We start from the raw sequence: 12336 nt of genomic DNA on the forward strand, positions 1-12336 counted from the left end.
TTTTAACAGTCGTTAATTATTATGTAAAACTATTCAGATGTATTTCCAGGCCTAAGAATGTCACTACGATGCTGAAGTAATTTACTAATGAAAGTTTATATATAGCTAGATTTTATTACAGAAACATTTCATAGGATAATTTCATACAATCACACTTCATGATATACTCTCGCGTGCCATGTACTTACTTCATTACATGCAATCGGTAGTACACCACTACTATACGCAATCAACTAATATATTATAGAAAGAAAGAACCAAGCTTCTCATATATATTCAAGCCTCGTTAGCAAACTTGTTAATTCTATAATAAGACCCAAGTTATACGCATGTAAGGACCGCTATTTTTACATTATAACAACATTACATAAGCGTCGAGAAGGATTTGAATCAAGATATTATATCGCTCTCTCTTTCTTGCACCCGTCAAATGGGCATTATCGCACGTTGCGTATTCCTCTCGCATTCTTTCACGAAGTGAGAAATTTAAAACAAATTAAAAACACATTTCTCTGATCGCGACCCAAAACGCGAACCGGTCGCGGCGACATAATTCGGGAATCGAGCTCCCGTCAACGAGCTCCTCCACACATCCGGATCTGTACTCGAATTAAGTTTTACCTGCAGATTTCGTAGCAGTGGTTCGGACCTTGTAGAAGTGCCAAGCGTTGGTTCTGATGAGGTGTAATCCTCGAGAATAGTCCGCGGCCGAGGTACACCACTGTGACCTCCCTTCAGAACCAGTAGTTAGTACGCATAGCAATGCAAGCAGAGGAAGTTAACAATGAGAAAAATTCGAGAGTCAGAGTATCGCATGCTCGCATAGGATTAAAGATAGATACAATGGCTTGACTTTCGGAGGTGCGATTACGTGTCGGAACTTCGCGGGCTGATTTTGGGGGTTCGCTCTGGTAATGCCGATTTTCAGAGAATCCGTTTGAGATATAGATGTTACGTGCGAGAGATATAGTTACGAGAGATCACAAATTGAGCTAACGGTCGTTACGCTGGGACTACGTAGATGCAAGACATCAATCGATAAGTGAACACTACATGCTAGGCATTACAAGAGATCATCAACTACGGCAGGTCTCGAAATCACGTAATTGTATCAGGAGAATTAGCTAACGAGTACTACACCTAAGAATCACAATAGGGGCTGAATAGATAATAAAAAATACGTTATAATCGTAGAATTGTGCTAATGTATGATAAACATTCATGGATGAATGTAAATTTACCTTGTCAAGTCTTTGTGTAAATCTAATGTAGCTATCTATGAATCGGTCTATCGTAATTACAAAGTATATATTTAATGTTTCGAAGTAAAAACTTTATAAGTCGTCATCGCACGACGAACAATACACGTAATAAATCAGTGCAAAGCATTGTGCGGTAGCACAAGTATCTGGTCATTACTGCGTGAATACCCCATATAAGATCGTGCGTAATGGAAGAGTGCTAAAGTTTCGCTGCTGTGAATATCATTTGAAACTATCGAGCATAAAGAGAAAGGTACTCAGGACAGTATTAGAAGAAAACGGAGTTGAATTTGTTTAGAAAGACCCGCATATCGTATACTCGCTACGTAGAGTTGTACAAAGCGACAGATTGAAACATCAAATCTCCGTGTCTACGTTCTCGTTCTATCGAAATGCATGCAGTCTCAAGTATAGAAAATTGTTATAACTTCGTATAAAACCATCTCGTTTTTATACCAAATAATCAAACTATATGTTGTCACTATCAGATTGCGTTTCATACGTGACGGACTTTGCCAAACTTTTACCTGAGATTTATAATTACTCTCGGTGTGTTCACTTCTTTCGAATTTGTTCGGTAGGGGACAAGTGTCCGTTGCTCTTTTCAGATCAATATTGAAATTTCGGAGAATTGCAACTTTTCAAACAAAGTTAACTTACCTTGGTCGACGGCGGACCGGACGATGTGACGTCGTGATCGGCCAAAATCGAAGAATTGTTTTCGTCGACGATGATGACTTCATATTCGCCATCATCCTGAGAGCCCGATTGACTCATTATACCTCCGCTACCTGAGAACACGTGATTAAGATGTGGTATGAGAAATTGAGATATATAAAGATTTTCTCTTTGCTAAGCCAATCGATATTCATACACATGCGTTTAACAATTTTATTTAATTGAAAGATTTCATTTGTACATGGTGTGTAAAATGATCATTAATATTGTTTTGTAATTCGCAGATTAACAATGTAAAAAATGTGTAACATCAGATTGTCACATCCATGTAGGTACATTGAAAACGAAACACAGAACATTCTTCTTTGTTTGTATTATATAAAGGGTTGCGCAAAATTGCTGCAAAATAAATCATAGGCACACAACAGGCATTTTAATTTTTCAATTGTCTTAATCATAAGAAACACAAGCTGTTATTGTACTCAATTAATTCTTGATATGTATAGATTTAGCGCTTAATAGTATGGATTTAATGTTAGAGAATGTTTATCTTAATTTTCAGAATAGCTAGTGTTTCTTAAATATTGAATTATATTTATCGGGTAATGTAATTATAGGATAAGGATTGGTTGCGTTGATACAACATCGAGAAAACATCGAAAAAATTGTGCGTGGATTCGTTGATATTGACAAACCTCGTGCAATTTGCAAATTGGACAAACAAGAATAATGTGCAATAACAAGTGATAACGGGTAATTATAAAAAATAAATAATATATATGTAATTCATATTGTATATGTAAGATTCGAATTATATGTATTTGAATATTACACAATCGATGTATAAATTACATATAATAATAAAAATATACAAATTAAATGGACAAAAAGTCAAATTCAGGGACAATTGTATTTCGTTCAATAATAGTAAATTATTTGTCGAATAATTAGGCATATTTCGTTTATGTGATCCATCGCATTGACTTCTAGGGGGTAATATCTTCGTCATACTCATGCGTGTCTTAATTTTTATCAATAAAATATTGTAGCTGCATTTTATGGAAATACATATTCCACATGCTGTAGAATAGGACGATTATTAAGTTCATTTTTTGCGGGACAATATGCTGCAAGTTCAAAGTGGCTGCTTTGTGTACGGCATGCAGTGTGCGAATCTATTAGAAAAATATTAATTAAATACTATAATTATAATAAGAGTTCGAGTTTAAATGACAATATAATAAAAGTAAACAAAAAATAATCAGATTGGATATTTAATATGTGTAAATGATCGAGAGGAATAAAGAAAAAACTTAACATGTCAATTAAATAAATTAATTTCTTTTTAGATTTTTAGCTTGTTGTAAAATGTATATTCTTTTAAGATAATTTAAAAAAATGAATTTTGTAATGCGGAAAAGGATCGGTTGCGTTGGTATACAACATGAAGAAAACATCGAGAAAATTACGCATCGTCAATTGACAAGCGTCGTGCAGTTTGCAAGTTAATGGACAAACAAGAGTAATGCGCAATAAATCAGGCCAAAAGAACTCGGGCATTCCGTGAAACAACTTTCAGGTTTTCGAGTTACCTTGCAGACCGACACCGGAGTTTCTATGACAGAGATTTCGGGGCTGATCGATATGCTTTTGAAGCGTATGGTGGTGGTTGTTGTTATTGTGATGATGATAGTGATGATGACGATGATAGTTATGGTTATTCGGATGATGATTGTAGTGATTGTTGTGGTGATTCGGGAGGTAATAGTTAGAGGGTGGCTGGCGATTAGAGTGCCTGGCAGCCGGTAGCGGGTGCTGGTGATGGTGCTGGTTGATGTGATGGTTGGCATTGGCATTGACATTTGCATTGGCGTTAGGGTGAGATCCCGGGAGGAACTGTGGGTACACGTGGTGAGACCACTGTGGAAATAAGGGCCGCCCTCCTCCACCACCATTCCCATCTGCCGAGGAACCACATTTACCACGTTACCACGTTATCCGGTCGTGCGCTATATCACTTCAGTCACACGCGATCCATAGCGTACTTTTTTGTGATACTGTCCTTCACTCTATGCATTCGTTTAATAAAATCACGAACAAGCAGTATGATCAATATCTGCTCATTTTAAAGCTCTCATTTCCGAAATTATGCCATAGCAAATTATCAACATTCTCGCAAAAAATTATCTATATACGCAGCGAAGTACATATACAATTTTTTATCTTGAAAATTCAAAAATAATCACGACATAATAAAAAATGTAGTTTTTAATGTTTTTAGAAAAGAATTAGAATGTCAAAGAGTAGCATAAAAATATATTACAAGATTCCAATATAAGAATATATAAACATTTAATTATTAGAGAAAACTTGCTTTTTGTTGTGTACATTTAAAGATCACAAAAAAGTATATTTGAAAGAATATTAAATTTAATTAACATTAATAGAGTGAAATTCAGTAAATAACAGTTTATCACTTTAAATATGTATTACTTTATAAATCGTAAATAATTTGTAATTAATAATTTTTATTTCTGATGTGTAACATACTATAAATTTTAACAAAGAAAGATTAATATAATGACAAAAAATAATAATGTATTGTTTACAAATTTCAAGTTTTATATCACATCACTTGTAATATGTAACAACCGCGTAGAGTATAACATTCTAAAAGAACTTATTTCACAAAATTTCTTAATTTGTTAAACGTTCAAATATTAATCGTATAGCAACAATCATAGAGATATCATAGAAACATTTTTCTTTTTCAATTTTCCATATAAAGAAGTTCCACATCCAAGAGAATATAACAACAATTATATAATGGCATAAGTATATTCGTAACGCAAAAAAAAGTGCAAACACATTCGGCAAACATCAAAACTCTCACTGTCAGATACATATAAAAATGTTTACTTCATACAGTGCAATAACACATGCGTTCTACTTGGTGTCATGTGCTGTTGTCTTAGTTGCAGCTACATCGTTTGGTGCACAGTGTTGAACACATTAGCTACATATCTGTACATATATGCTATTTAAAAAACATTCATCATATTTCATTCATTAACATTATTATGACAGAAAACTTTTAGCCAGTTAATCCACTGTTCGAAGCTTAAAAAATTGCATAATCATTTTTTAGCAGCAATGTACCAATTAATTAAAATTTCGAGAAAGATATAAATTTAATTCTATCCAAACAGTATGTCTCTTACGAGACATATATTGTAAATTTCTTTTCCATACATTTATATAGCTGCAGTCATGCTGTAGCATCGAAAATTAATTATCAATTATTTTACGAATTGAATTGAATTCATTTATATACTATAATTTTTAAAATGAAAGATAAGATAATATATATCTGACACATAAGAGTTTTGAGTAAACAGAAGAATTCTTTAAATTTAATTCTTTTTCAGGGAAGTGTTACGCAAATAAGTATTCAACGTGCAAATCATAATAACATGAAAATTAAATATAATTTCTCAATAATTTTTACTATGATAATAGACGATGATCTAATAAACACAATTATAAATATCAAATGATTGATAAATTTTTTTAATAAAAGCACACCATGTTATCGACATGGAATAGCATATTATTATATTATTCTTTGTATTATCTTTTTCATTATTTCTAATTTCTAATTTATAAGTTCTTTGCAGAGTGCATACCCAGTAATAGACAATTTGTAAAAACTATGGCAAAAACAATAACTATGTAAAGTTGCTGTATATGCGCTATCTTGTAATCATTCGTAAATTGTAAGATCATATTTAATTACTCTCATTGTATATTAATTAAAAGTAAATTTATCTTTAGTGAATCTTGTGTATCAATATTTACACAGATTATCTTTTGCATTAGTGTTAGTGATGCCAGTAAGACACGAGGATCTCACCTGAAGGGCTACCTGGCCTGAGACCGGCACCATTTGTCTGTATTGTTTGCACTGGACTTGGTGGGCGCTGCGATATTGGCGGTTCCAATATGTCGCGATATTTGGAGACCATCAATACAGAGATGAAGTAAACTATAGCAAGGGACAGAAACTGTGCCTGCTTGGTTTCTTCCTGAAATTAACGTATACGTGACTTAATTAATCTTTCTGTCTTATAACGTATAACGTGATAATATCATTTTCATTATCGTTGTTATGAAATATCGCATACTTACAACATCTCTGTATATCACAGCTCTCAAACGATTTACGTCCATGTCTTGCAGCAATTTCTCGGGATCCTTCACAGGACTTAACTGATGCGTAAGGTTGTCCACGATGTTCTATAAATAAAGAATATTTTGATTCATTATAAAATATTAGTAGCTACAAACATAATGTTTTTTCTTTAGCAAATGGAAATTGAAGGGAAAAAGTATAATGTGTTGCGCCTATTATTGTTACAATTAGTAAATTGAGTTTGATCGGATAGAACGTACCTTAGGCGATGTCTGAGCCCCGCGTATAAGTGATTGTATGTGCTGTGATTTATTACTAGAACCAATCTGCCGACCTAACATGCTGTACGATCTGCCACGTTCTTTACACTCTAAGCAGTTTCTAACGGCACATGTACAGACCTATAGAAGCAGTTTATTAGGTAAATACAACAAAAAATGTTGTGTGAATGTACATATTAAATTTCTAACTGGGGTATATGTCAATGCTAAGAACATTTGAATTAATTGTACCTTACTTTTTGGGAACTACGATTATAAATGTTACAATCGACATGGTAAACTTACTCGTCAATTTTTTATATCAAGTCGTGATAGATAAAAAATTCAATTTTATTTAAATTTATAAATAATTATTATGATATGATGTTATTAATTTTAATAATTTTATAAAATTATAATCATTTGTCAAGAATTTTATTATTATAATTTACATTAAAAGAGAATTTTAGTTTTTTTATTCGTATAGATGAGATTGAGCAAATTTTACATGTTATATTTTGTATTTTCGAAGTGCATGTTAATCTATACTGTATAGTCTGACATATGCATGCCATAAGTATCATGTATATGTATTATGTATATATTCTCACTAAAATAAACATAAATAAAAAATTTAACACACTAAACTATATATAATTTAAATATTTCTATATAAGAACCGTATTTCTCTTTAAAAATTAATTGCACATGTAACACGACATTGCGGAAAGCGAAACTAAAACAAAAAAATTCTTGATGTTGATAATAATTTTTACAAGTTTCTTTCTAGACTGAACTTGACATATTATAAATACTATATTCCGTCAAGTGCATAAATTAAACACACACTGTGCACTAATATTCAATATATTTTCCTAAATCGACAAATGACTTGTTAAAACTGTTTAACCATATATAAACTCTGTATAATAATAAAAGTATAACTATGTCTAACTATTCTAACGAGGTTTATCATCTCATTCTGTACCCATAAAATACCTTATGCAGTAATACAAACCAGTCGTAAACATTGTCGTAATATGCCACCGCTCGACATATTTTTCTCAGCCTCCAGTTCTCCGAAGTTTAACGAGCTAGCGAATATAAGTACGTCGGCCATGTTGACCAGTCTTTGCAAAAAAGAAACTGCCACTTCGATTGGCATCCCCTGAGTTGGCTCGATTACATCCAGTTCGTTCTAGAAGGCATTCAGACATTGATTAGAAATTAAGGGTCGCAAAAATATTTTATCTTTTAATGGCATAGTAATCAGAACGGTTTACGTACATTTGGCGAAGTGGCCGACGCTAATAAGGGCAACAAACCGCCGCAAGCTATTATGAGATTGTCGGCTAACTGCGAAATTAGATGGACAGTGTTCACCACGAAAATGGCGTTTTCGCTGCTGTTTACGAAATCCAATACAGACTTCGTTGAATGACTATAACATAGAAATTATAATAGAATATTCCGACAAAGTTGATATATCGTTAATATGTGCGCAACATTGCATATCCTACCTTCTCCACACTTGAATGTCTGTTTCCAAAGAGAATAGCACGTCCGACAGCAGCCGTTGATGTATGTATGACCATTTAAATTCGGGTATTCTGAATGGAGGTCGTGTCGGGCCTGGACTGAACATTGGCCGCGTGGAGGGATTTCCTTGCTTCGATCTTTTGGCTTCTGCGATAAAAAGAAGACATAAAAATATAGATGCAGTTTTATTAATGAAACAATTAGTTTCTATTTTTTTTTTCAACTCACCGAAATGATTAGGATCCACCTGCGTGGACGTAGAGGCACTCCTTGGTCGTTTCTGGGGTGACGATGTCTTTCGTAAGGGCACAGGCAAGGAGGGTGGCTCATGACCGTTATCGTCCGCGACCATTTCCGAGGAGACGATCGGCAGGCTGGATCTGCGGTGGGTGTCTACGTGATCTGGAGTTAAGTCATTCAATAACGCATTGTCCCTGGCAACCACATTAGAACTAACGATTTGAGGCACACCGTCGGATAAACTTTTAGTTGCATCACAGACCGTAGATATTGTTGGGATTTGCTGCTTAGGATTTGGCACTTGCGTCACATTATCTACAGAACTTTGAACATCGCTATTACTACAAACACTATCTGTAACTTCTACCTCGCCAGTCGTCGTCGGAACGTCTGACTTATTATCACTTACGCTAGTAGAAATAGTGGACGGCTCCCTTGAGTGTTTCTCGTTTACCTCCGCGTCTTCGTTATCATTAATAACAGCACTTTTGTCCTCCGTTAAAGAATCCACGGCGCGTTCGTCACTACTTAACGCACTATTCACTATTACGGGCTCCACCTTCTCGCTTCCTAGATCTACCGCCTTCTCCGTGCAAGCCTCACCGCTTTCTACTATGCTAGTTGAGCAATTAGGATTTTTTACAGTTTCCCCTGCGTCGTTCTCACCAGTCTCAGCGGTAATGTCCCTGTTCTCGGAAATGTCTTCCTTCTTCTCGACGGTGTCGTCATCGATTTTCTCACCTTCGGACGTTCTGCTTTTTATCTCACTCGATATTTCTTGATTCTCAGTTGGCGTCAAGTACGCCTCTGACGTGTCGCTATCGATTACCTCGCGATCGCTCTCCAACTGGAGCTTCTCAATAACTTTAACCGTTAGCGGTTCCCGCGTTTCGTCAGAAGGGACAATTGGCACGGTATCTTCTTCAGTGTCGGCATCGGCATCGCCCTTTGAAACGACAGGGTCGGCCGCGTTTTCGATTGCTATTGCAGTCTTGTCGGAATCTTCAGTGTTGGTCGGTGTGTTACTGTCGTCGGTCGTAACGTTATTTTCCTCGGTAGACTTATCCTTCACTTCCTCATCCGCAACCGGTGGATCTTCAACTTTGTCTACTGTTGTGGAAACTGTGTCGGGAATATTTGTATCTGTCACAGTTTCCTTCGAGCCTTTTGATTCAACAACTGTCGCTTCTGTGCTTTCCTTGGTCGGTTCTGTTGAAGAAGATTCAGTAACTGATTCGGTAACAGCAACTGATTGTTTCTCAGGAACTGTGTCTTCCTCCTTTTTCAACGTGTCTTGAACTATCATTGAATCGGGGCTAGAACTCTCAATTTTGTGCACCTCGCTATAGAAGTCGCTAGAGCTCTCAATTGATATTACTTCGCTAGTCTCTTGCGTTGTCGGCAACGAGACGGCTTCGCTGTTTGCTTCTTCGAGGATCGTCGGTGTTTCCGTGTGAGTCTCGCGCGCGGTAGTCGGCGTTTCCGGTTTGTCGCTCAATCTGGAGTCCAACGACACCACCTCGCATGATTGCAGAGTGTCCAAGGTCTCGCTGCGCGATTTCACGATGGCCGGACTACCGTCGCTTTCGGTATTGTCTATTGAATTAAGATCGCAGCTACAGGATTCTTCCAATCGATCATTTGCCTCGGATGAATCAAACTCCTGCATCATAATACAAAATATTATTGAGAGCAAAGAATATATTGTTAAACTTTTTACAATACAATCATAAATAAATTAAATTTAAAAAAAAAAATTGAAATAACGCATTCATCCGTAAATAAAGAAAATTGTTAAAAACGCAAAATAAGAATTTATTAGAATAAAATTATACTATATTTTAAACTACCTTGTAATTTCTTTCCATATGCTGTATCTCGTGATTTTGCTGGTTTCCCCACGCTGCTGGTCTATTGTATCCGTTACTTATGGAATGCTGCTGATCCCATCCGGAAATCGTGCTGATCGGCCTCTGCTGTCTTAGCTCAGGATCCGTAATGTTGTCGGATCTCTGTCGTTCGTAATGCTCGTACATTTGGGCAAACTGAAGTTTGAATTCCTCGTAGGATACCTGCGTACATCAGTAAGAGCATTAAAATCGTTTCGAAACAGCGATATTTCACAAACCCACCTTAGAATGCACGATAGCCAGCGTGTCAACCCATACACGCCAGCCACCGTATTCGTGCTTGATAGCGTGATGAAGAAGCATGCGAAATAAGGAATACACCATGTCGGATATCTTCTGTTCCTCGGTGTTCTTCGGATGGATGTAAGCCATGGCGATAAGCCATTCCTGCCATACAGACATTTGCAGGACCGTTCGTCGATTTTCCCGATTATTATTGCAGAGCAGCGTCATGTCTGAGAGAAATAGTTTCTTCACTTCCAACAGCTGCTCCGTTTGTTTTGATTGTCGAATTAATGTTGCGACTACCTTCAGGATCACTGAAAGGGACATAAACAGATTAATACATGAAAAATGTTCGGGGGTTTCATCATTGTATATAAATTCATCGCTATAAATTCTCAGCTTACTCGGATTTTCTAAACGGTAGTGAGATTCAGGTTCAGGATGTCTGGCATACAATATTTGTTGACTGATGTGCTCGGTCATAATCTGAAATTAAAAAATTTGAAGTAGAAATTTAATAAGCAAAAATTATTTTATAAGTAAAAGATCAGTACCTCGTATAAAACATTGTATGTCGGTAATGAGAGTGTTTCCTCGTTCAATAAGAGCCTTTCAGCCAATAACGTATACAGATTATGCGGGCTCATGACGTCGTATTTTCGTCTGCGTGCGTTAAATAATATTAATATCTTCTTTAAAGATATTTTAATCGCATGAATTATCTATATGACAAACTACTTACTTATGTGTGCTGCGGCTAAGGAAGAATCCTAGCAGTTTTAACGCTTGCAGACGTATCAGTTGGCTTTCAGCTGCCAGAATCTTGAAAATCGTTCGTACTCCTTGTTTCGCATCAAATGCGGGTACCATCGATGACGGATGTTCCGACATCAAAGATATCAGCATTTGCAGAACATCGTGCAAATTTTCATCCTAAAAATGGTCGCATAATTTAAAGAATGTACTTGATGACGTATTATCATTTTTCATTATCATCACGTTATTAAATTACCTCGTGCATCGTTGCTAGATAATTAAGTATGCTTTGTAATTCGTCGTCTTTTACACCGTTGCCGATCATTATCAATTGTTTTAAAAATAATAAGATGTAAGAACGAATTGCAAGAATGTCTTTCTGCTGTGGTCGCGGTCCATCTATAAGAAATAAATTTGCGTATAAGGCATTACATTTTATACGTTCGGGATGAAGTTGCATTGTCAATATTAAATGACTAAATAACGTACCAAGTCCTTTTGGTGTTATTCCGCTTTTGCCGCGAGGATTAGCTACCCAGTAATAGTATTTCAGTGTGTGTACGGTTTGCAGAACTGTCGATACGCGTCTCACATTGGAATAGATTTGCGTGTCGCTAAGAAATTCTGTGGCCAAGTATGAATAAAGCCGTGTTTGAACTGGCGCTGGCGTGTATATCCACAGAGCGGGATTAAAAAGGACGTGATCCAGTAGCTGCCATGTTAGGAATGAAAAATAAAACAACTACATCACCATGGATCTGCCTGTTCTTCGGACACACCAATCTAGCCGACTTTTATATTTATCTGAGCCATATACTATTATCTTAATTTGTATTAATATATATATAATTTGCACGGTTTAATTATCTAGAGTTTGTTTGTCGTGTAAATATATTAAATTCCTTTTTTATTTTATTCCGATTTACTTTATTTTCAGTTTCAACAATTGACGTATGTGGATACGATGTCAAATAATAGACACAATAGTTAAAAATATTATTGAATATATATTTTAAATATAATGAAAAAAAATAACTGTCTATATATGGAGAGAAAAACAATGTACAAATATCAAACACAAATTATTAAACTTATGATTGAAGCAATGGTAGATAAAGTGCAGATAGTATTGCTGTCATAAACAACAACAATAATTGTGTAACAGTTTAGATAATATAAAACATGACGAGTGCAAATGAATGTTCGTGCATTTATATTAATTGGAAAAAACTCGAGGAATAATATTAAAAACATAAATTTAGAACGTACAATGC

The 12336-nt window shown here is 35.5% G+C and overlaps 1 protein-coding gene across 12 annotated transcripts in view; it reads right to left on the bottom strand.

Annotated features, from left to right (window-relative positions):
* The window catches only part of Rg (A kinase anchor protein rugose), a 310596-nt gene that overhangs the window by 69635 nt on the left and 228625 nt on the right, over positions 1 to 12336 (bottom strand). For 7 of the 12 annotated variants that reach the window (XM_071780962.1, XM_071780964.1, XM_071780957.1 and 4 more), the window contains exons 14-30: positions 11552 to 11804; positions 11319 to 11461; positions 11049 to 11239; positions 10861 to 10969; positions 10711 to 10792; positions 10304 to 10620; positions 10022 to 10243; positions 8160 to 9834; positions 7913 to 8078; positions 7680 to 7833; positions 7411 to 7590; positions 6393 to 6533; positions 6129 to 6236; positions 5854 to 6025; positions 3533 to 3901; positions 1923 to 2053; positions 622 to 732 (exon numbers count right to left, since the gene is read on the bottom strand). In XM_071780962.1, coding sequence (XP_071637063.1) covers positions 622 to 732; positions 1923 to 2053; positions 3533 to 3901; positions 5854 to 6025; positions 6129 to 6236; positions 6393 to 6533; positions 7411 to 7590; positions 7680 to 7833; positions 7913 to 8078; positions 8160 to 9834; positions 10022 to 10243; positions 10304 to 10620; positions 10711 to 10792; positions 10861 to 10969; positions 11049 to 11239; positions 11319 to 11461; positions 11552 to 11804 — 4524 coding nt within the window. The remainder of the gene's footprint in view (positions 1 to 621; positions 733 to 1922; positions 2054 to 3532; positions 3902 to 5853; positions 6026 to 6128; positions 6237 to 6392; positions 6534 to 7410; positions 7591 to 7679; positions 7834 to 7912; positions 8079 to 8159; positions 9835 to 10021; positions 10244 to 10303; positions 10621 to 10710; positions 10793 to 10860; positions 10970 to 11048; positions 11240 to 11318; positions 11462 to 11551; positions 11805 to 12336) is intronic. The other 5 variants (XM_071780960.1, XM_071780956.1, XM_071780963.1 and 2 more) reach the window with 3 other exon arrangements.

The sequence above is a fragment of the Temnothorax longispinosus genome, chromosome 6 (assembly GCF_030848805.1).
Source record: "Temnothorax longispinosus isolate EJ_2023e chromosome 6, Tlon_JGU_v1, whole genome shotgun sequence".
In the NCBI taxonomy this organism is placed as follows: Eukaryota; Metazoa; Arthropoda; class Insecta; order Hymenoptera; family Formicidae; genus Temnothorax; species Temnothorax longispinosus.